Source organism: Delphinapterus leucas, chromosome 5, assembly GCF_059928025.1.
Source record: "Delphinapterus leucas isolate spDelLeu-1000000601 "Yukka" chromosome 5, BTC_Dleu_Yukka2, whole genome shotgun sequence".
Taxonomy (NCBI): Eukaryota; Metazoa; Chordata; class Mammalia; order Artiodactyla; family Monodontidae; genus Delphinapterus; species Delphinapterus leucas.
Genome location: NC_143133.1, coordinates 27,029,940 through 27,055,517, shown reverse-complemented (window position 1 = coordinate 27,055,517; position 25,578 = coordinate 27,029,940). Strand labels below are relative to the sequence as shown.

Sequence of the window (25,578 nt, the reverse complement as noted above, 5' to 3'; positions counted from 1 at the left end):
TAGATGCTGGCTAGAATATCTTGATGTTCTGGCCGATTTCCTTTACATTGTTTCACGGCCTTGGCCCTCCCCTAGCCCTCAGTCTCTGGTGAGGAAATACAGACAGGCAGCCTGGACTGCATGCCTTTCATTTTTAATGAATTCTGTCACATTTGGACTACCGCGTGGTTGTGCTCAGTGAGGCAATACCGTGTAAGGCCTGGCTTGGAAGATTTCAAAGATAATGCAGAGCTGACTGTTTTTCTCAGTGCCATCTGAAGGGTCCTATCCTGCAAAGCATGATGGGAACATAATACCACACTTCGGTATATTCAAATTATTTCAAGGAAGAGAAATGCGTAAAATGACTACTGCTACTATGCATAATATAACCTGCAGCTCCAATTTTCTTGGTCCAAAGAAGTATGTAATTGCATTTGTTTAAGTTTATGTATCAGAAATCACTAACTGCAGCTGTGTGAATAGGCTCAAGTAAATTAGTGTGAGCACATTTGGGAGTTTTCAAAGTCATCATTCAAGATGCTAATAATTAGCCGCCACCATCTTGAGTTGAGCTGTCGTGGTGTCCCGATTTCCACGAGGAACTCTGGTCTGAAGTGCTGGGTTCGAGGCCTCTGCATGCAGTACCCTATGAGCAAGTAAAAACATAATAAGCACAAAGGGAATAAAAAGGCTCCAGGGCTGGGCAGAGCTGCTGGTGAGGCTTCCCAGGGGGATAAGACTCTGACAGACTACACAACTGACACAGAAAAAGAGAGAAAGAGAGTGAGAGTAAGAGAGAGACAGAGAGAGACAGAGAGAGAGACAGAGAGAGAAAGAGAGAGCTGCCCATGTGGAGCATAGCGCTCAGGCACACAGCCTGCCAAGCTGAGGTGTTGGGCGCAGCCATTTCACACTAGGAACTCTGGTCTGAAGAGTGGGGTGCACTTCAAGTGAAACTAGACAAGCACAAAGGAAAAGAAAAAAAGATATACAGGTATTCCACCAGACACAGCCCTGCCCACTAGAAGGACAAGATCCAGCCCCACCACCAGACCACAGGCACCAGTCTCCTCCACCAGGAAGCCTACACAAGCCACTGAACCAACCTCACCCACTGGGGGGCAGACACCAAAAATAACGGGAACTACGAACTGGCAGCCTGCGAAAAGGAGACCACAAACACAGTAAGTTAAACAAAATGAGAAGACAGAGAAAAATGCAGCAGATGAAGGAGCAAGGTAAAAACCCACCAGACCAAACATGAAGAGGAAATAGGCAATCTACCTAAAAAAGAGTTCAGAATAATAATAGTAAAGATCTTCCAAAATCTTGGAAATAGAATGGAGAAAATACAAGAAACGTTTAACAAGGACCTAGAAGAACTAAGAAGCAAACAAGTAATGATGAACAACACAATAAATGAAACTAAAAATACTCTAGAAGGGATCAATAGCAGAATAACTGAGGCAGAAGAACAGATAAGTGACCTGGAAGATAAAATAGTGGAAATAACTACTGCAGAGCAGAATAAAGAAAAAAGAATGAAAAGAACTGAGGACAGTCTCAGAGACCTCTGGGACAACATTAAATGCACCAACATTCCAATTATAGGGGTCCCAGAAGAAGAAGACAAAAAGAAAGGGACTGAGAAAATATTTGAAGACATTATAGTTGAAAACTTCCCTAACATGGGAGAGGAAATGGTCAATCAAGTCCAGGAAGTGCAGAGAGTCCCATAAAGGATAAATCCAAGGACAAACACACCAAGACACATATTAATCAAACTATCAAAAATTAAATACAAAGAAAAAATATTAAAAGCAGCAAGGGAAAAGGAATAAATAACATACAAGGGAATCTCCATAAGGTTAACAGCTGATCTTTCAGCAGAAACTCCTGGCAGGACCATATTTAAAGTGATGAAAGGGAAAAACCTACAACCCAGATTGCTTGTGGATTAAATCTCCACAATCAACTTGAGGTACCCTGCATCTGTGGAATACCTGAATAGACAACGAATCATCCCAAACTGAGGAGGTGGACTTTGGCAGCAAGATATATTATTGTTTCCCCTCTTCTCTTTTTGTTTGAGATTTTGAGATGTTTCTGTGTGAGATTTTGTCTGTATAGCTTTGCTTTCACCATTTGTCCTTGGATTCTGTCCGTCTGTTCATTTTTTCTTCTTTTTCTTTACTTTTTAAAATACTTTTCATAATGATTATTTTTTATTTTAATAACTTTATTTTTTTTTAACTTACTTTATTTTATTTTATCCTCTTTCTTTCTTTCTTTCTATTTTTTCTCCCTTTTATTCTGAGCCGTGTGGATGAAAGGCTCTTGGTGCTCCAGCCAGGAGTCAGCGCTGTGCCTCTGAGGTGGGAGAGCCAACTTCAGGACACTGGTCCACAAGATACCTCCCAGCTCCACGTAATATCAAATGACAAGAATCTCCCAGAGATATCCATCTCAACATCAAGACCCAGCTTCACTCAACGACCAGCAAGCTACAGTGCTGGACACCCTATGCCAAACAACTAGCAAGACAGGAACACAGCCCCATCCATTAGCAGAGAGGCTGCCTAAAATCATAAGGCCACAGACACCCCAAAACACACCACCAGACGTGGACGTGCCCACCAGAAAGACAAGATTCAGCCTCATCCACCAGAACACAGGCACTAGTCCCTTGCACCAGGAAGCCTACATAACCCACAGAACCAACCTTAGCCGCTGTGGACAGACACCAAGAACAATGGGAACTACGAACCTGCGTCCTGCGAAAAGGAGACCCCAAACACAGTAAGATAAGCAAAATGAGAAGACAGAAAAACATACAGCAGATGAAGGAGCAAGGTAAAAACCCACCAGACTTAACAAATGAAGAGGAAATAGGCAGTCTACCTGAAAAAGAGTTCAGAATAATGACAGTAAAAGATGATCCAAAATCTTGGAAATAGAATAGAGAAAATGCAAGAAACATTTAACAAAGACCTAGAATAACTAAAGAGCAAACAAACAGTGATGAACAACACAATAAACGAAATTAAAAATACTCTGGAAGGGATTAATAGCAGAATAAATGAGGCAGAAGAACGGATAAGTGACCTGGAAGATAAAATAGTGGAAATAACTACTGCAGAGCAGGATAAAGAAAAAAGAATGGAAAGAACTGATGACAGTCTTAGAGACCTCTGGGACAACATTAAATGCACCAACATTCTAATTATAGGGGTCTCAGAAGAAGAAGAGAAAAAGAAAGGGACTGAGAAAATATTTGAAGAGATTATAGTTGAAAACTTCCCTAATATGGGAAAGGAAATAGTTAATGAAGTCCAGGGAGCACAGAGGGTCCCATACAGGATAAATCCAAGGAGAAACACGCCAAGACACATGTTAATCAAACTATCAAAAATTAAATACAAAGAAAATATATTAAAAGCAGCAAGGGAAAAACAACAAATAACACACAAGGGAATCCCCATAAGGTTAACAGCTGATCTTTCACAGAAACTCTGCAAGCCAGAAGGGAGTGGCAGGACATATTTAAAGTGATAAAGGAGAAAAACCTACAACCAAGATTACTCTACCCAGCAAGGATCTCATTCAGATTTGATGGATAAATTAAAATCTTTACAGACAAACAAAAGCTGAGAGAGTTCAGCACCACCAAACCAGCTTTACAACAAATGCTAAAGGAACTTCTCTAGGCAAGAAACACAAGAGAAGGAAAAGACCTACAATAACAAACCCAAAACAATTAAGAAAATGGGAATAGGAACATACATATCGATAATTACCTTAAATGTAAATGAATGAAATGCTCCCACCAAAAGACACAGACTGGCTGAATGGATACAAAAACAAGACCCATATATATGCTGTCTACAAGAGACCCACTCCAGACCTAGGGACACATACAGACTGAAAGTGAGGGGACGGAAAAAGATATTCCATGCAAATGGAAATCAGAAGAAAGCTGGAGTAGCAATTCTCATATCAGACAAAATAGACTTTAAAATAAAGACTATTACAAGAGACAAAGAAGGACACTACATAATGATCAAGGGATCGATCCAAGAAGAAGATATAACAATTGTAAATATTTATGCACCCAACATAGGAGCACCTCAATACATAAGGCAAATACTAACAGCCATAAAAGGGGAAATCGACAGTAACACAACCATAGTACCAATGGACAGATCATCCAACATGAAAATAAATAAGGAAACACAAGCTTTAAATGATACATTAAACAAGATGGACTTAATTGATATTTATAGGACAATCCATCAAAAAACAACAAAATACACATTTTTCTCAAGTGCTCATGGAACATTTCCAGGATAGATCATATCTTGGGTCACAAATCAAGCCTTGGTAAATTTAAGAAAATTGAAATCGTATCAAATATCTTTTCCAACCACAACGCTATTAGACTAGATATCAATTATAGGAAAAGATCTGTAAAAAATACAAACACATGGAGGCTAAATAATACACTACTTAATAACCAAGAGATCACTGAAGAAATCAAAGAGGAAATCAAAAAATACCTAGAAACAAATTACAATGAAAACACGACGACCCAAAACCTATGGGACGCAGCAAAAGCAGTTCTAAGAGGGAAGTTTATAGCAATACAATCCTACCTTAAGAAACAGGAAACATCTCAAATAAACAACCTAACATTTCACCTAAAGCAATTAGAGAAAGAAGAACAAAAAAACCCCAAAGTCAGCAGAAGGAAAGAAATCATAAAGATCAGATCAGAAATAAATGGAAAAGAAATGAAGGAAACGATAGCAAAGATCAATAAAACTAAAAGCTGGTTCTTTGAGAAGATAAGCAAAATTTATAAACCATTAGCCAGACTCATCATGAAAAAAAGGGAGAAGACTCAAATCAGTAGAATTAGAAATGAAAAAGGAGAAGTAGCAACTGAAACTGCAGAAATACAAAGGATCACGAGAGATTACTACAAGCAACTCTATGCCAATAAAATGGACAACCTGGAAGAAATGGACAAATTCACAGAAATGCACAACCTGCTGAGACTGAACCAGGAAGAAATAGAAAATATGAACAGAGCAATCACAAGCAATCACAAAACAGGATTGCAAGGATTCTTCAATACATGCAAATCAATCAATGTGATACACCATATTAAAAAATTGAAGGAGAAAAACCATATGATCATCTCAATAGATGCAGAGAAAGCTTTCAACAAAATTCAACACCCATTTATGATTAAAAAAAAAACCCTGCAGAAAGTAGGCATAGAGGGAACTTTCCTCAACATAATAAAGGGCATATATGACAAACCCACAGCCAACATCATCCTCAATGGTGAAAAACTGAAACCATTTCCACTAAGATCAGGAACAAGACCAGGTTGCCCACTCGCACCACTATTATTCAATATAGTTTTGGACGTTTTAGCCACAGTGATCAGAGAAGAAAAAGAAATAAAAGGAATCCAAATCGGAAAAGAAGAAGTAAAGCTGTCACTGTTTGCAGGTGACATGATACTATACATAGAGAATCCTAAAGATGCCACCAGAAAACTACTAGAGCTAATCAATGAATTTGGTAAAGTAGAAGGATACAAAGTTAATGCACAGAAATCTCTGGTATTACTATACACTAATGATGAAAAATCTGAAAGTGAAATTAAGAAAACACTCTCATTTACCACTGCAACAAAAAGAATAAAATATCTAGGAATAAACCTACCTAAGCAGACAAAAGACCTGTATGCAGAAAATTATAAGACACTGATAAAAGAAATTAAAGATGATACAAATAGATGGAGAGATATACCATGTTCTTGGATTGGAAGAATCAACATTGTGAAAATGACTCTACTACCCAAAGCAATCTACAGATTCAATGCAATCCCTATCAAACTACCACTGGCATTTTTCGCAGAACTAGAACAAAAAATTTCACAATTTGTATGGAAACACAAAAGACCCCAAATGGCCAAAGCAATCTTGAGAACGAAAAATGGAGCTGGAGGAATCAGGCTCCCTGACTTCAGACTATACTAGAAAGCTACAGTAATCAAGACAGTATGGTACTGGCACAAAAACAGAAACATAGATCAATGGAACAGGATAGAAAGCCCAGAGATAAACCCACGCACATATGGTCACCTTATCTTTGATAAAGGAGGCAAGAATATACAGTGGAGAAAAGACAGTCTCTTCAATAAGTGGTGCTGGGAAAACTGGACAGCTACATGTAAAAGTATGAAATTAGAACACTCCCATACTCCATACACAAAAATAAACTCAAAATGGATTAAAGACCTAAATGTAAGGCCATACACTATCAAACTCTTAGAGGAAAACATAGGCAGAACACTCTATGACATAAATCAGAGCAAGATCCTTTTTGACCCACCTCCTAGAGAAATGGATATAAAAACAAGAATAAACAAGTGGGACCTAATGAAACTTAAAAGCTTTTGCACAGCAAAGGAAACCATAAACAAGACCAAAAGACAACCCTCAGAATGGGAGAAAATATTTGCAAATGAAGCAACTGACAAAGGATTAATCTCCAAAATTTACAAGCAGCTCATGCAGTTCAATAACAAAAAAACAAACAACCCAATCCAAAAATGGACAGGAGACCTAAATAGACATTTCTCCAAAGAAGATACGCAGATTACCAACAAACACATGAAAGAATGCTCAACATCATTAATCATTAGAGAAATGCAAATCAAAACTACAATGAGATATCATCTCACACGGGTCAGAATAGCCATCATCAAAAAATCTAGAAACAGTAAATGCTGGAGAGGGTGTGGAGAAAAGGGAACACTCTTGCACTGCTGGTGGGAATGTGAATAGGTACAGCCACTATGGAGAACAGTATGGAGGTTCCTTAAAAAACTACAAATAGAACTACCATATGACCCAGCAATCCCAGTACTGGGCATATACCCTGAGAAAACCATAACTGAAAGAGAGTCATGTACCAAAATGTTCGTTGCAGCTCTATTTACAATAACCAGGACATGGAAGCAACCTCAGTGTCCATCAACAGATGAATGGATAAAGAAGATGTGGCACATATACACAATGGAATATTACTCAGCCATAAAAAGAAACAAAATTGAGTTATTTGTAGTGAGGTGGATGGACCTAGAGTCTGTTATACAGAGTGAAGTAAGTCAGAAAGAGAAAAACAAATACCGTATGCTAACACATATATATGGAATCTAAGGAAAAAAAAAAAGGTCATGAAGAACCTAGGGGTGGGACAGGAATAAAGACACAGACCTAGTAGAGAATGGACTTGAGAATATGGGGAGGGGGAAGGGTAAGCTGTGATAAAGTGAGAGAGTGGCATGGACATATATATACACTACCAAATGTAAAACAGATAGCTAGTGGGAAGCAACCGCATAGCACAGGGAGATCAGCTCGGTGGTTTGTGACCACCTAGAGGGGTGGGATAGGGAGGGAGGGAGGGAGACGCAAGAGGGAAGAGATATGGGAACATATGTATATGTATAACTGATTCACTTTGTTATAAAGCAGAAACTAACATGCCATTGTAAAGCAATTATACTCCAATAAAGATGTTAAAAATGTAAATGGATTAAATGTCATGGATTAAACACTCCATGACATAAATCACAGCAAGATCCTTTTTGATCCACCTTCTAGGGAAATGGAAATAAAAACAAAAATAAACAAATGGGACCTAATGAAACTTAAAAGCTTTTGAACAGCAAAGGAAGCCATAAACAAGACGAAAAGACAACCCTCAGAAAGGGAGAAAATATTTGCAAATGAAGCAACTGACAAAGGGTTAACCTCCAAAATATACAAGCAGCTCATTCAGCTCCATATCAAAAAAACAAACAACCAAATCCAAAAATGGTCAGAAGACCTAAATAGAGATTTCTCCAAAGAATATATACAGATTGCCAACAAACACATGAAAGGATGCTCAACGTCACTAATCATTAGAGAAATGCAAATCAAAACCACAATAATGTGTCACCTCATACTGGTCAGAATGGCCTTCATCAAAACACCTACAAACAATGAATGCTAAAGAGGGTGTGGAGAGAAGGGAACCCTCTTGCACTGTTGGTGGGAATGTAAATTGATAGAACCACTATGCAGAACAGTATGGAAGTTCCTTAAAAAACTAAAAATAGAACTACTGTATGACCCAGCAATCCCACTACTGGGCATATACCCTGAGAAAACCATAATTCAAAAAGAGACATGTACTACAGTGTTCATTGCAGCACTATTTACAATAGCCAGGACATGGAAGCAACCTAAGTGTCTATCAACAGATGAATGGATAAAGAAGATGTGGCACATATATACAATGGGATATTACTCAGCCATAAAAAGAAACAAAATTGAGTTATTTGTAGTGAGGTGGATGGACCTAGAGTCTGTCATACAGAGTGAAGTCAGTCGGAAAGAGAAAAACGAATACCGTCTGCTAACACATATATGTGGAATCTAAAAAAAAAGTGGTTCTGAAGAACCTAGGGGCAGGACAGGAATAAAGACGCAGACATCGAGAATGGACTGAAGGACATGGGGAGGGGGAAGGGTAAGCTGTGACAAAGTGAGAGAGTGGCATGGATATATATACACTACCAAATGTAAAACAGATAGCTAGTGGGAAGCAGCTGCATAGCACAGGGAGATCAGCTCAGTGCTGTGTGACCACCTAGAGGGGTGGGATAGGGAGGGTGGGAGGGAGACGCAAGAGGGAGCGGATATCGGGATATATGTATATGTATAGCTGGTTCACTATGTTGTAAGCAGAAACTAACACAGTATTGTAAAGCAATTATACTCCATAAAGATGTTAAAAAAAAAAAGATGCTACTAATTAGAAACATAAGTTTTAGAACTCAGTTTTTTATATCCTCTTTGAAGTAGAAACAAAAGCATGCCTATACATAAGCGTATTTGTAACTGAATTAAAAATAAAGTTATTTTTTAAATTATTGATAATACTAATAACATTTGAGATTCAAAACTTCTAATCTGACTCTAACAAGAATAGCTATTGCCTAGTTTCTGAGCAGTTCTTGAGTTTTCATGAAATTGCACTTTGAGACTTATTTAAAAGCTTCTATATGAATTCTCAGGCTTTAGCGTGTGATACCTTTTTGCTGAGTCAGTTCACATATAAGTATTGCTGGAAAGACTTTCTTGTTGGAATCCAGGTATTCTCCGGAAAGGCATAAATGCAGCAATGCAATGAGATTTTGTCAGAACTTGAAAACGTTTACCATATTTTTTTGTTAAGTATTTGTTGAAATTGTTAGGATATTTAAAAGCCAGACATGTTGTCTATATAACATCATTTACCTCCCCTGGGTTTCATCTTCATTCAAATGGACATTTGGTTGAGAGAAAAATCTCATTTTAACTTTTCAGATTTTAAAAAAGTGAACTATGTAGATTTTACCTGCTTTTGGAAGTAATATATCTTTTCATATATCTTCAGGGGAGTGGACAGATACATACCTCAAAGGACATTCTTTTAATAAATACTTCAGAATTTTTTCACAGAAAATGACATTTTTGGAGGAGGAATCATGTTTTCTTCCTCACATCCCATATGTAACCATAGTTACTAAAAAATTGTTTTGTTGCTATGAAAATAAAAACATACATATTTCGTTTACTCTTCAAACATTCATCACTTGGTATAAAAATTTGGGAAATTTTATAAAACTTTGGTATAATCTTTATAAACACAATGGAAAGGAGTAATTTTTTAAGGAAAAGAAATATTATTTACTTTATGCTCCTGAAATATCCATGGATTACTTGACTTGAGAGCAGAGTCCTTGCAGTAGCTATAAGTTTCTCAGAGTCCTTGTAATTGATTTATATTTCCAGGTTTCCTGGGGTCATTCCATTGTAGGGATACATAACAAACAAGGCAAAGCTGATGACATTCCAGCCTGGGGGTAGTCAGACAAATAGACTGTCACACATATGGTACATCCCCATAGATGGAAAGGCCAGAGTGAAAGCATAGAAGGAATCATGTGGCACTCTATGCATTGTTTTAAAAAAATTCAATCAAGTAAATTTTAAAGATCTAATTGGCTTTATTGAACGATTCATGAATCAGCAGCATCTATCTAGCAAGTAGAGAGGAGTTCCAAAGGACTGCAAAACGGGAAAGGTTTTAAAAGGCAGAACAAGGAAGTCATAAAGAAAAAAGAATATTTCGGACCTAGGTACCCTACGTATGGGGGACAGAAGGGGTCTAAGTGGCAGATTACCTCTTCTTCGTTTTGGGGATGGTGAGGGCCCATGTGACAGATTACGTTCTTGGTGCTGACCAGAAAATTCCTGACTGACCAATTAAGACTACATTTCTGGCGAGGTTGAAGCTTCAGTTAGGTTAGGTATTAAGCCCCGGTTTCATGGTGTGGCCTAGCACAAGTGACTCCAATTTTTGGCCTATGGCTTTTCTTTTTAACAGTTCCCCCCTTTTGATCAGACTTTCAGCTTAACTGAAAGAAGTGATCAAACTTTGAGGCATTAGCCTCACGCTCAGCTACCTCTCTGAAGTTCTCATGGTTTTTATCATCCCTTTGGTGGTATCCATAGGTTATGATGTTTCTTCTACCCCTGTGATATTCAAAGATTATAGCTTCAGGTTCACAATCTTTAAATTGGTTATTCTCTTCGTTCCTTTCCTGATGTTCCAGTCTTAGGGAGATCATTTGCTTTGTGGTTAGTGGCTGTGAACATGTATTTAAAGCTTTTGCCAGAACACGATGCACGAGGGAGATTATTATAATTATTATAAGCAGGATAATTCCGAATGTTTGGAGTGCACTTCTGAGCCATGGTGCCCAAGACCGAAATCAATTGAAATCAAGACCTCATTGAAGGAGTCACCTTTTTTAAGCCAAGTGGCTTGCTCAGTGATTTTATGTAATTGTTTCAACTTCCCCAGAAGTGTTAATCCAAGTGCAGCAGGGGGTGTTGGCTGCAACACACACTCTTGCTCAGCTCAAACAGAATCAAGGGCTATCCTATTATCAAGAATAACTTTAGCCACAGAGTCTAAGGACCTTTCTTGGGCAGCTCTTATCTTCGCAACAGAATCTGGAACATCTTCAAAAGTTAAAGAGAGGTTCCTCATTAACATTTACTCCTAATCAGGGATGTAGGGATCTGTCAAAGAGGTTAATTTGGAATCATGCATGCCTCCTGGTATTAAAGGTCTGTGGACCATGTAGGCAGTTGCACTCTGGTTATTCTTGCCTTGTATCCCTTTCTTTGCATAGAACATGGACACAAAGTTTCCCAAATTTGGGGTATTAATAAGAGACAGGGAAACATACCAGGGGTCTCTAGCCTCATGGACAGATCCAAGTTTTTGATGACAAATCCAGCAGTCTGAAAGGTTACTTCTCTTAGCAATGGCCTGGGAGATATGAATGGTGGTGTTATCTTTCCAGGCCAATGCTGGAGTAAAGGAAAGGAGAAGAGAGGGTTTCACGTTTAGTTAAAGCATGAAGTCATGATCTGGTGTCTTGGGAAGAAGCAGTCTACCTTGATGTCAGCTACTTCTCTTCCTAGTCAGTTTAATTTGGAGGTCTCCAGCATTTGGATGGGACCAGATGTCAGCTGGAGTCTTTGTTAACTGTGAAATATGTACCCAAGGCTTGAATTGTTGAAGTTTCGCTGTCATCTGAATAGTAAAGGGGACTTGGTATAATCCCTTCCAAGAATATCCAAAGGCAGGCTTTATGCTTACCAATTCAGTTTTATGATCTTAGAAGCCTGCACTTGTCAAAAAGTTATTTTCTTGAATTTTTCTGAAGATGAAATACTTTTGCCAGAAGGCTTTTGCAAAGTGTCAGAGTAAAACAATAGCTCTCTGCAAATGACAGAAGACTTAAAAAATGTCCATTATTAAAGACCTGATGGAATTAACAAGCATATTTAGTTATTTCTGTGACATACAACGTATTTAGATAATAACTGGAATTAGGACATATCAGATTTCCAGGAATTTCACACAATTTATGAAATACTTATATACCTGTAATAAACACAACATAAAGAAGGTTTGTATTACTTCTTACATGCTTCCCATGTAATTTAACATACCAAATAAGCATAATTAATACCAAATAAGCATCTCCCTTTTTATAAGGAGAGAGAACAAATCTTTTGAAACATTCCAGGGGCCCTCTGGAAAATTTCCATGTTAGTTTAAGGTCAAAAAGACTTCATTTAGAATTTGATTTTGGGGAAGCTTGTCAAAAATATCAGAAGATTTTATAACTTGATCAAATAGGGTCATAGGTCATTGTGAAACAATACTTAGTTACCTATTTAATCAAAATAACAAAGATTTCCTAGGTAGACATTGAAGGTTACATAGTTCTGAGCAAAACTGAGCTCTTTTAATATCTAGAGGACTAGGTTTATTTAAGTAATCAATGACCTGATAATGACAACATAGAACATAGGTGATTATTTTGACAAGATATAATATCTTTGTTTTTTCTAGGCAGATTACTTAAAGAAAAACCTTTCGTAATCTCTTATTTTCAAGAACAGACTTATAGAAAACAAAAAATGTTGACCTTCTCACAGAGAAAAAAACAAATTCCAATTTTGCACCAGCCAACTTTTGATATTCAAACTTATTTACTTAACTAAATTCATTCTACTTATCTAGTCCTGACCACATGTAAAATTCCTTTTCCTTATTATTTCTAGTAGGCTTAACTAACTGCACATATAAGAATATTTAACTCTTAGTAACCTTTAATTTCTAGTGAAAACTAAGAAGTAAGCATTATAAACTGTCATTTATATCAGCATTCTGTTTACTGGCAGACTTATAAATACTTTTTATAATTTCTGGAAAAATGCTTCTCACAATGGCACAAAAGATGTTTGCTAATAGACCCAAATATCTTTAATTCCTTTGTGAAAGGAAGCAAAAAGTGGATAAGCCTATGCCCAGTAATAAATGTTTCAATATTTTATCCTATTTGGAAATGGTCTGGATATTCAATGACTATCCATCATTTAATTCAACTTAGCAAAACTTTAAGGTTTCAGGATACTAGAAAGATTTGGGGTAAGTACGAAAAAGTTCATCTAGAAACTTTTCTCTCACTTACACCCATTTAATTTACTTGTTTTCAATAATTATGTTTAGACCACCCACAAAAACCTCATGAGACATTAGACAAAGTCTGTTAATGTTCTAGGTTATTTTTCTGGCTGACAAATTTTGCAAGAGATAACATGAATTTATTTGACTAATAAGCCCAGGTAGAATAAAAAGTTTTGTCTGCATTATATTCAATGTTATTAACTCTAAAGGCATATCTATTTTCATTAAACCATCAAACTTAAACTAGCCTTTATTTACCAAACATTATCACAGATCATGTGAACTTGAAAAGCATTTGGGTTAGTTTGAATCCTAAATTTGTAAAAGGCTTGCTTGTTTAAGCCAGTTAAATGGAGCTCTTTTACAAATTAACTTTAGCAATACCATTCAAAGGTAGAAAAATGCCACACACCTACAACACATATATAGACACACGTGAGCATACAGACAGACATAAACAGAGATCTTACAGTTTTCATTTAAAAATTTTCCTTGAACTAGATTTTTGGGCAAGAGTGCTGCTTTAGCAATTTGTATTTTTTTTAAAGTCCCCTTCCCCACCTCCTTTTTTTTTTCCTGCAGTTCTCTAGAGCTATACTTCTAGCTTTGCAAAGACTTTTAAGATAAGGACAGTTGTTCTCAATTCCTTAAAGAACTGGGTTGGAGCCTGGATGCTAATGGACTGACATACCCCTCTACCTATGTTGGAGTGTTTCTCTCTGGTTACATTTAGCTTAGAGAAGATGGCCAAAAAAAAATTTTTTTAATCTGTCAGGCTCTGAATATCAGCTTCCAATTTGGCCAAACCTCTGGTTATAAAGTTATTAAATCCTTTCAAATATCTTGTCAGTTTTCAGCCAGGACAAACAATGGATATTTCTGGTAATATTGAACAAACTCTTGGACTCAAGAGGTGTCCCCCAAAAGGGTGCAAAAGATATTATATTCACAAGATCTAGAGTCACCCAAAGGCAAGCAAAAGAAAGAACTGACAACTTGCATGTCCCAGGCAGGCAGAAAGCCAAGCCAGGTACTTAGGGCATCAAGCAAAACAAGCAAGAAGGCAATGGCTATCCCTGGGAGAGAAAGGATCAATAACTAATGGATCTGTATTTGGAAAGGAAGGGACAAGTTGAAATTTTATTTTCCTCTTTCACCTGGGCACTATAGACAGGTTCAGTAGAACTGGGTTTGGTAAGAATTCTTACCTTTCCCTGGCTTCTGCCATTTTTCCCTGGATCCCCTCTGCAGGCTCCTGTTTTTTATTCACTTTAATTTTAGCTTTCCTTGGCTAAGGGCATAGTGTAGCAGTTTACCAGAAGATCCCTCAAAGTCTCATCAACTCTGAGAGGTGTCCATATGGGGGCCCTCCTTCGAAGATAGGCATGGGGGTGTCTGTAAGGCCGTTAACATGGTGGGCTTTTGTTTACGGTCTCCTGTTCTCTTTAGAGTGGAAAAGACAATTCAGACAGGATTACTAGAATGAATACTTAAGTAAAGGAGGAAAGAGGAGACCACTGGAGTTATGTCAGTCTTACAGTCTTTTGTTTTAGGAACCTCTTATATCTTTAATTTTTTCTTAGCTCTTTGCAACAGAACTTTCAGTGGAGCTATTTTGAAATTTTGAACCCTTTTGGAGGCTTTTGCATACCAATTAAAATATGTATCCCTTGCTTTTAAGTTCACTTCTTTTTTTTTTTTGCGGTACGCGGGCCTCTCCCTGTTGTGGCCTCTCCCGTTGCAGAGCACAGGCTCCGGACGCACAGGCTCAGTGGCCATGGCTCACGGGCCCAGCCGCTCCACGGCGTGTGGGATCTTCCCGGACCGGGGCACGAACCTGTGTCCCCTGCATCGGCAGGCGGACCCCCAACCACTGCGCCACCAGGGAAGCCCTTAAGTTCACTTCTTAAAAGATTTTATCTAATTGGAATGTTCCTCATAATGGCCACTGTAATTTCCCTGAGGGCTGGCAGCAGTTCGGTAGGACCCTAGCTTCATATGGGGTTCAACTCACATTTCTGTCCAGCCATATTTTGCCACAAATGGAGTGCCACCCACATTTCTGTCTGGTCATATTTGGGGGATCCCCAACATGATAGTTACCAGGTAAAACTCTCAGGACACAGTAAGATTTTGACATTTTTGTAGACATCTATAGCTTCTGCGATTATAGTTCTTAGACATAAAATAGGCAGTTGTGCCAGAAGGTGGTGCACTTGACTCTTAGAAATTAAAGATCCCATCTCTTTTAGCTAGCCTTTATCTACACAAAACAGGATAAACAAGTATGTGTACCTTAACACTGCAGAATTAAGTACAGTAAATACCAAATACTGCAGCCTGGCCAAGAAAAAGGCCCTGGTACACTACCAACAATTCCCAACTTGGAACCTGAGACTGAGGTGAAGAACTGAACCAGCAGACCTCAACAAATAGGGTCTGTGGACTGATTCCAAACAAATGGGGAACTGTAGCTAGCAGTTCCCAACATGGAATCTAGGGACAGAACCATGAGCTGGGGTTTCCAATCAAATAGGAAATTGTGGTCAGGACTACCAGAAGTACCCAACATGGAACTAGTGATTCCACACAACTGGAAAGCCAGTTAGATCTGGAGTTCAACACAAAAAGAGCAGAGCTCAAACCGAGAGGAACTTACCAACAGCCCCCAGAAATGGAGAGAAAGACAGTGGACTCAGATAGGAGTTTGCAGGTATCACGACTGTGTTTCTTGTTGTCCCAAAATGCCATCAAAACTTCACTTTGGATCACACTGCTGCCACCAAATCTGTTAAAAAACCAAAATTCATCTGACTAAATTTTAAAGCTCTAATTAGCTTTATTGAATGATTCATGAATTAGGCAGCATCCTTCTGTGAGTAGAGGGGAGCTCCAAAGGGCTACCAAAAGAGAAAGATTTTTAAAGGCAGGACAAGCAAATCATAAAGAAAAATGATTATTTCAGGCTTAGGTAACCTACCTATGGGAGACAGAAAAGGTCTATGTGGCAGATTACTTCATCTTCCTTTGGGGAATGAACGTATTACCTGATTGGTATTGACTAGAAAATTCTTGACTGCCTGGTTAAGACTAAATTTCAATTAGGTTAGGTATTAAGCCCCAATATGGTGGTGTGGCTTAGCATAAGTGACTCCATCTTGGGCCTGTGGTTTTCTTTTTAACAGCACAGAGTCAGACACTTCATGTAGACAGGAGAAGCAAATGTGCCTGTTGGTCATGAGGAGGCAGTGACACTAGATATAGGGAACATATACTCTTACAAGTTTAAGGTATGAATGGGCTACTCAGGACTTTGTGCCCAGGACACTTGGGTTTGACATACATAGATGAAATTTTATTGGGGGTGAGGCAGGTAGACAATAAAAAAGTAATCTAGTAGTCATTGTCTATCATGCTCTTCTACATAGGATCTGAACCTAGAATGACTGTGAAGAAATTACTTAACCTTGTTATTTTCAGTTTCATCATCTCTGAAATGGGGAGAAAATTATTCATTTATTCAGTCATTTGTTCATGCCCTCATTTAGGCATCTATTATTTATAAAACACCTACTGTGTACCAAGCACTCTCATTTTCAGAATGGTAATAAAGATTAAAAGAGATAATGGGGCTTCCCTGGTGGCGCAGTGGTTGAGAGTCCGCCTGCCGATGCAGGGGACGCGGGTTCGTGCCCCGGTCCGGGGGGATCCCACATGCCGTGGAGCGGCTGGGCCCGTGAGCCATGGCCGCTGAGCCTGCGCGTCCGGAGCCTGTGCTCCGCAACGGGAGAGGCCACAGCAGTGAGAAGCCCGCGTACCGCAAAAAAAGAAAGAGACAATAAATATAAGGTCCAATATCTGGCGTAAAATGGACGCTTAATACACAATAGCTATTAATGTTTTGCTGTGCCTCCAAAGATTCCAATGCAGTTTAATTAAGGTGTATATGCAACCAACCTGTACCATACCCACCACCCACTAGAGTTTTGAGCAAGATTGGCTTCCCACTAACCTCAACAGCAATTCCTCACAAATCACGGATTACAGAACTTTCATGAGTGAAAGTTTAGACTAGAATGTTAAAAAGAACCTACTTTTAAAAAACATTATTTAATTGAAAGTGGGCCACTCAGCTTCCAATGAAATCTTCTCTTAAGTGTGTACGTCTTTGACTGAGGTGTTCTCTGAAAGGAATATAAGATTTAGATTTATTTTCATTGGCTTAGAATTCTTAAAGCTAGCCCAGAGGTTAATGATGAAGGAAGTCTCGATGAACAAGCAGCTGTTTGTATGGTCCTCCGAAGCTTCAGTTAAACACTTGACCATTCCTTTTTCCTAGGGAAGAAATCACTGTGACAGTGCTCCTTCTCATTATAAATCTTCTCTCAGCATACACATTTTTAATGCTAACTCAAGTGCTAATTGGTGAAAATATAACTCTAGTTATGATTTGGAGTCTGTTAATCTTGCTACTTCACAAGCCAGCCTCTTTGTTTAGCAGACGATAAGGTGTGGGGGGGGGAGAGTTTTGCTGCTGAGAAAATGGGCTGCTGGTGATACTGTGCTCCAAAGACGCAGGCATCCGTGACGGTTTGGTTGTAAATAAGACTAAGAAATTCAAAATAAAGGCTAACCTAGTTTTCCTCCTCCTTTTGCAAATCTCTGCTCGATCTGCCGCCACCATCGTCTGCAGAACGGCTACACGCCTTTGCACCAGGCCGCCCAGCAGGGCCACACGCACATCATCAACGTCCTGCTGCCGCACGGGGCCAAGCCCAACGCCACCACCGCGGTAAGGCGGCGCCGGCTGCCCCTTTCCGCGCAGCTCCTTCCTTGCCCCCCGCCCCCATCCCCCTCCAGGGGGGCCGCTTGGCTGAGCTGAGTCCCCATACAGCCTCCTTAAATGAGCCTCCGCACTCGGGAAAGCCTGGGATTTCCAGAAATCAGCCTGGGATTTCCCTGAGAGCGCTCGTCCCGGGAGGGAGCGCTCGTCCCGGGAGGGAGCGCGCCGCGGCCTGACCCAGTCTTTCCTCCGGGAGGGGGCCCTGCGCTCGGGCTGCTGGAAAGAGCTCGGCTTCCAGCTGGCTCTCGGCTGGGCGCGGAGTCCGCCCCCTCCCGCCCGGCCTTCTTAAGGGAGCACAGTTTCCGAGGCCGCTGGCTCCGACTAAGCTGTTTGGGATGTGGAGCCGTTGAATTGTAAACTAAGCGGTGCAATTTAACAAACCGGGCTCCCCAGTGGCTGCTGGAGCCTGCGTTGCTTGTTTGTGTGCTTTTGCTGCACGGTGAGCTTCTGCACAGCTGCAGCTAAATATGTTACTGTGTTCCCTGTGGTAACATCTTACCTGCAACAGATGGCCTGACCTCTGTTGAGGAGTGAGTGTACTTGGTACTTGAATAGTTTTCTTCGGAGGCCTCATCCTCAGTTCAAGAGTTACTTTCCTAAGCATAGTACAGGATTCGGAGAGGGGTTTGACAACTTTAGGGTTAAAGCCGTCAAGCGCTTCTTATTAGAAAGAGCAAGCAGCTGCAGCTTGTTGTGTTGCCATGGTGACCTGGGCTATAGTCTAAAGAAGTTACAAAGAAGATTCAGATGTAATGGTAAAAACTAGTGATTTTCCTAAGCTGTGCTTGTTTTGGAAGGAAATGCTGGCTCATGTGGAGCCGCGGGTGAGCTCATTGGCTCACATCGCCGTCCTCCCTCCCGGCTCTCACTCTCTCTTTCACTCTGTCTTCAGAATGGCAACACTGCCTTGGCGATTGCTAAGCGTCTGGGCTACATCTCCGTGGTGGACACCCTGAAGGTTGTAACCGAGGAGGTCACCACCACCACCACGGTAAGTGAAAGGAACCCATCGGCTTCGGCTCCCTTGTCGTGGCTTTTAAGCCACAGACATTTTCACTTACAAAATGTTTTGAGCTTTTGATTTTGAACTTCTTTTATTGTAGAGCATACATTGAAGTATGCAGATGTAAAGGCATTTACACAACTAGTAACAGGGATTTCAGCTTCCTTTAGTCAACATAAATCCATATAAAATGCGTGAATGTAATTTTATAATACTTAGTTCCTTTTTCTGTGACTGACTTCTTTTTTTCTGGCTCCTCTGCCCTGTTGCTGTAGTTGGGTGTGACACCTACCGCTGGCAAAGTGGTAGGACACTCCACAGCAAACTTTTTATCTTAGCCCGGAGGTCATGCCAGACTCTGGGAAGACCCTGATCCCTGCTACGCTCATGACTGGGTCAGATGCATTCCCAGTGAGAACAATTCATCCTGCTTTTCTTCCTATTTCGGATTATTTTTTATTCAAAAAGAAAATCGAATGTGCTTAAGAGAGAAACTGTGTCTGTATCTTGACAGAATATATATGTAACATTTTTTATTTTCGCTGTTTGGAATATGACTGCTGATTCTTTAGGAGAGAACAGTGATCATCACTGGCCTTTGCCAGAGAATCTCTGGAAGAGTGAGGACCGTGATGTTAATGAGTCCTAATGCTCTTGTGCTATTCAGCTGGAGCAAAGCTTGAAAGGAGGCCTCCTGAGATGAAACTCGCAGCTGAAAGTGCTCTTCTCTTTGCATATATTTATTAACTTTTCTCCTTAAGCATCAACTCTAAGAACAACAGCTCTTTAATTTCTCTTCATAAAGTAGAAAAGTAGACCGACAGCAGAACATTTAGATGTTCCTGAGAGACAATAAGATCATGAATCAACAAATATAAAATTCTGAATGAGGTTCTAATAAATGCTCCAAGCTAGGAATGATGCATATAGAGTTTTGGAACACTTGGTTCTTTTGATAGATGTAAGGAAGAAGAAAGGAATTTTGTTCTTCAGGCTGACAGCAAGTCCCTCTTGACAGATATTGAGGTAGTTGGTTTGATGTGAAGTTTTAAATAGAGTGGAGTATGATTTATTAATGAACTACAAGACAGAGACTGAATTTAGATGAGAGAATGGCACTGCTTTTCTCAAGCAAAATCTTTGGCCACAATATTTTTAAAGATTTAAAGTATAGTGTCAATAAATTATATAGTAGAAAAACAAGTCTTGTCATCACCTAGCACTATACTTCTGAGTCACTATATATGGCTGAATCGTAATGGCTTTTTCTTACTATATGATTTGTTATACCAGGAAAATCTTCATATTGGGGACCTGTACATATATCTTTATTTGGCATCTTTGAAACAATGTGCACATCACAGATAAGTGAAGGTTTTGGTGGCAAGATTGGGTAAACACTTTTGTTCTTAGAAGTCATGTTTTCTCTCAACTTTACCTCTTGCATGTTCTGGGAATTATGCATGTACATTTTTATCAGATGACCACTAGATGGCAAACTTGCATCTTTTAGCTATCTTGACCTGCTTTTTCTTCCGTTCATTTCATTAATTCATTCCTTTAGTGTTTATTGGATATAAAATATGTGCTGGGTTCTGTGCTCAGTGCTGAAGTGTCATCAACGGTGTAAACACTGCTCCTCCCTACCAGCAACTTACAGTGTAGTGAAGAATGAGACTTAAGTTTTGTAAGAAAATATCAATAAATTCTTGTTTAATATCAATAGAACTATAGAACGTACACGTCTAATTTCAAAGAGATCTCAGGCTCATAAATATTACTTAGAGTGAATGAATTTAAACTGTACAGGTCTATATTTAAAAAGAGGAGCAATTTTTTTAAATACTATTGCTAAAGTTCTCAAATACCTTGTCAGAAATCAGACATATAGTCATATCTCCACATATGTAGCTCTAGGGGGATGTGAAAATTCCTCATAAAACTCTCTGTGAGCTTTTTTTCTTTTCTGGTAGCTATTAATCTCTATGCTGCCTAGCTAATCATTGCTCCAATAAAAACCACCATACTTAGAAATCAAGTTTCTAGGTGAAAAGCCAACAAACAAATGTAAAACATAACAGCATGTCTGCTTTCAGTTGGGAAGATAAGAACTCATTGCCCACATTAACTAAACAAGTACCCCCTTTATCTAAATGGGTAGTTTTATTGGTTACATGTTTTAATGCTGCCCTATCTTTACTTTCTTCTTCTCTTAGAATTCGATTCTTAGAACTGTGAGTTTTATTGTTTTGTGAAATGGAATTTGGGGTTAAGGATTGAAAAGATGAACTTATTCCTTCTGTGATGTGAGTCTTCTTACTTTATACTTCTCTTTCAGAAAAGATTTTCATTCATTCTTTTCCCACATAACGATGATATTAACGATATTAAAAACTATAACTAAAATTTAGTAGTTACAAATATGCCAGACACTGAGGGTAGATCTAGGATTCAAATTTAGGTTGTCAGATTCCAAAATCCATATTCTTAACCACTCTGATGTAACTGATCTTGGCTTTACTAAAAGTAGCTTACCAGGAATTTTCAACTTTTAAAAACTCACTTAAATAGCGCCCTTTATTGATTTTCATGGAAGTATCATATTCAGTATCATTTTCTAAAATCTACAGATTCACTAAAAATAATTTGGAACTACTCACTGGTGGTAGGTAAATAGCACGAGGCAATAATTATGTAAAATTAATCCAATTAAATTTCATGTTACTACCATTTGAATGTAATAGTTGAACTACAGCCATACATCTAACATACGAATTTCACATCATTAGCTTCATACGATGTGCCATTTGAGCAGCAATGTGAGTTCTCTGCCATCAGAGAAAGTTTCCTTTGCTATTCCTCCTTCCAGAATTCTTCACCCCAAAGTATGAATAAAGTCATTGTGTGGAGAGAAGAGTAAGACAGCAGCTTGTAAAGGAAAAGTCACTGCTTCCGAAATTTGTGAGACATTTTTGGAATCCTGGTTTGTTTCCTTAACCTTTGCTTTTCTAAGTTTACTTCGTAAGACCTAGCAGATGATGTGAGACAGTTGAGCACTCTCTGGGGATTACAGTCATTGTCTGTTTGCCGGAATGGACATCAGAGTGGGAGGGACACATTTCTGGCAGCAGAAGCCAGCAAGCTCAGTCTCCTAATGCAGTTTGGAAGAACTGTGAGATATGACTCATCCCTCTACTTACTGATCAGCTATCATCAATTATTTGCATAGTTTTAAAGTGATCGTTGCATATAATCATTGATATGTAGAGCATAAATTACTGAATAAGCTACTAAAATAAAAATGACATTATAGTTATATTACCATTAAAACTTTGGTTCTAAATCTTATCTGATGCCGTAAGTCCGTTAAAATGGGAATCATAAAAGTGGCAGTGCAATAAATACATGTAAAGTCATTTGACACTTTTTAAGTGGAGTCAAGAACTTTTCTTTGAATACAGGTCCACTGACTAGAAGGCTAAGTCGTCATTCTTGAACAAAGAACATGTATAATACATACTGTATTGTGTGTGTCTATCCTATAATGTCTATATCTATATACAATTTATCCTGTGTATTATCTTAAAGAGACACTATTCTGAGTGCAGAACCTTTTTAAACTTTTGACATTTTTTCCCCAACGTGCTATAATTGTCTCAACCACACCTGAGTAGCAGTTATTTTTGGAGATCCACCTTTGTTGAGACTTTCCAAACCATTTACCTTAGTTTTTATAGAAAAATATTACTTATGTAGTATTTAACTTATATATAAAAATTATGTTAACATGTACAATTAGTATAAAGGGGTTTGGGAGCAAAACCAGGTTTAGCTTGTAGCACTGATGGGAGCCAATGTGTGTGGACACTGGAAGGTGGCATACTAGCCAAGGTCACTCGCCACGCTGTGACTTATTGTGACTTGCTGAGTAAGTGGTACAAAGGAAGTGGTTGACCAGGGAGATGGGCTAAATGAAGAGCAGTAAAGCACACTTTTTCTTTTGCACAAAAAAAAAGCAGATATTATCCCCCATTTATAAAACACCGTGTAAGGACTCATGTTTTATTTTCTACATCATGATAAATGTTAAAAACTCATTATTAAGTCTGCCATCTATCGCATTCTATTTGTTTTGCCACATTATATGATTTAATTACATCCTATTAAACGTATGCATCGTGCACTACTCATTTTAACTTTTAAAGTAGTTTCTAATCTTGACCATAGAATCCGAGATTCTATAGCAGAAGAAGATGCCCATGATCATTTAATTATATCCTTGTTTTCTTTGGGCTATTCAGATGTACTTGCATAAAACCATATTTATGTTTGGCTAATCAAGTTTTCAAAGGACACTTCATTTAAAGGGACAATTTTTTTCATTTCTTATCACATTACTAATGAGTGGGAAGACTTATTTATTATCCATTCAACAAATATTTACTGACGACCTTTTAAGGGTCAGGCACTACGTCATGTACAAATGCATACTATATTTACTACATTGTATATAGAAAGCAGTTTTAATATCTATGCCAAAAAATATCCATGACCATTATGATCAGTGTTACTTTTTCTATTGCCACATATATTTGCTGATAATAACCTTAAAAGCATTCAATAACCAAACTAAAGCAAAGTTAGTTCCACTCTCACAAGTTCAAAGAAAATATAGTCACATTATCAGCATCTGAAAATAGAAACTAAGAAGGTCAGGCAATATAATTTAATCATTTAAAGTGTATTTCCATCAGTTATTTTCAAATGGAGAAGCATCTTCTTGTGGAAATGTTTCCAATGAAGGGTAAATACTCTAGAACATTTCTGCAAAAATGGACTTTCTGGTGTGGTCTAATGCAGTAGGTATCCCTTAAAATGTTTAATCATTTAATGTACATTTAGATACTTATTTTAAAAGTTTCCCCAAAAGTCATAGTTTAATTGAATGTCCTTGTCTCTATCCTGTATTTTAAATGTAAGTCATTTTTCTGCAATCTATACATTTTCCTAATGCAGGAAAGTGGGTCGCAAATTGAGCTGCACAATAGACCCACCTGAGGAACTTTAAAAAATACCTATAGCTGGGCCCTGTCTTCAGGGATGCGGATTTAATTGGCTTGTGCTGAGACCCAAGCAACAATATGTTTTAAATTTCTCTAATAATTATAATATGCAGGTAGAGCTGAGAACCGTTAATATAGAACTTAGGTTATCATCTTTCTGTGTTAAATTCATAAATTAATTAATATTATAATTAAATGGTATATTTTTAAGTTTGTTCATTCATCAAATTCTTATTGACTACCTGTTATTCTCCAGAACTTTGGATAGATGCTTCTGTCTTTCCTACAGTGTTTAATTTGTTTTCAGTGAATAAGACATTATGGAATTATTTAGACATCAGAAACAGCATGCTGGAAAGCTGAATTTACTACTCTAGTCTTCAATTGTACCTTCATCTGGATAACACGAGACTTTCTTTACTTTCTGCATTTCTTCCTTTTCTTTTCTTCCCAAAGAAAATCTATGTGGTCATTATGTGGATTTTAAATGTATTATGTCATCAATTTATTCCAATATGTATTTGAGAAGCCCCTACTATGTTTCAGGTTCTGTGGAAACAACTTCTTTCATGACTCACACTCATGAGGTGGGAGGTGAAGGGGGCACGTACAGCTGTGTGTGGTGTGGTGCACGTGATGCTATAGGAGTGGGTAGCGGCAGATAAACACGGTTGAACAAACACATTCATTGGGGAGGGTCAGGGAGTGTTTCTCCAAGGAAGTTGCATCTTATATGAGCGAAGACAAGAGAAGAAAGAACATTTCTGGTAAAGAAAAGGATATATGGGGAAAAAAAGCAGAGGCATAAGAGAACATGGCTGCCAACACGGTTGTAGCGTGTGGTGGAGGGATGAGGCCTCCCTGCCTCTCCTTACTACATCACCAGGCATCTTCCAGCCAGTTTGCCAGACCCTTGAACAACCCGGGGAGTTCATCCGAATATAACTTACAGTCAGCCATCAGTATGGATGGTTCCGCATCCGTGGGTTCAACCAACCTCGGATCATGTAGTAATGTAGTGTTTACTATTTAAAGATATCCACGTGTAAGTGGACCCATGAGTTTCAAACCTGCATTGTTCGGGGATCAACTGTATTAAGTTTTCTTCTGAAGAAAATGGGAAGCCACTGAAAGGTTATGCAGTATCACATTGTGATTTAATCAGTCCTTCTTCACATACAGAAATTATACCCCTGTATGTAAATATATTCTTAAATTAATCAGTTGAATTTCCCTGTAAAATTATTTGAAGTTCTCTACTGCTTTTGGAAAAAAAAGAGTTGGTGGTAGGGGTATTGTAGCCCAACAGGTCTGTAGTCTCTAGGTAGCAAAGCTTAAAAACCTAGACAACCTATTTACTGTATTTTGGTGGCTTTAGTTGAAGATTTTGCTCTTATTTTAGGAGATTAGTTTTTTAAATTTCTCATAACAATGCCAAGTGATGTACTTAATGCACTTTCAATGCAGAAACTAGAGATAGGAATTTGAGACTCAACTATCTTTAGGTGATATTTCAAGTC

General features: G+C 38.5%; 1 protein-coding gene across 1 annotated transcript in view; it reads left to right on the top strand.

The window, feature by feature from the left end:
• ANK2 (ankyrin 2) overlaps positions 1 to 25,578 on the top strand; it is a 243,411-nt gene that overhangs the window by 135,696 nt on the left and 82,137 nt on the right. Inside the window, exons 20-21 of the mRNA XM_089911573.1 lie at positions 17,843 to 17,941; positions 18,885 to 18,983. Coding sequence (XP_089767699.1) covers positions 17,843 to 17,941; positions 18,885 to 18,983 — 198 coding nt within the window. The remainder of the gene's footprint in view (positions 1 to 17,842; positions 17,942 to 18,884; positions 18,984 to 25,578) is intronic.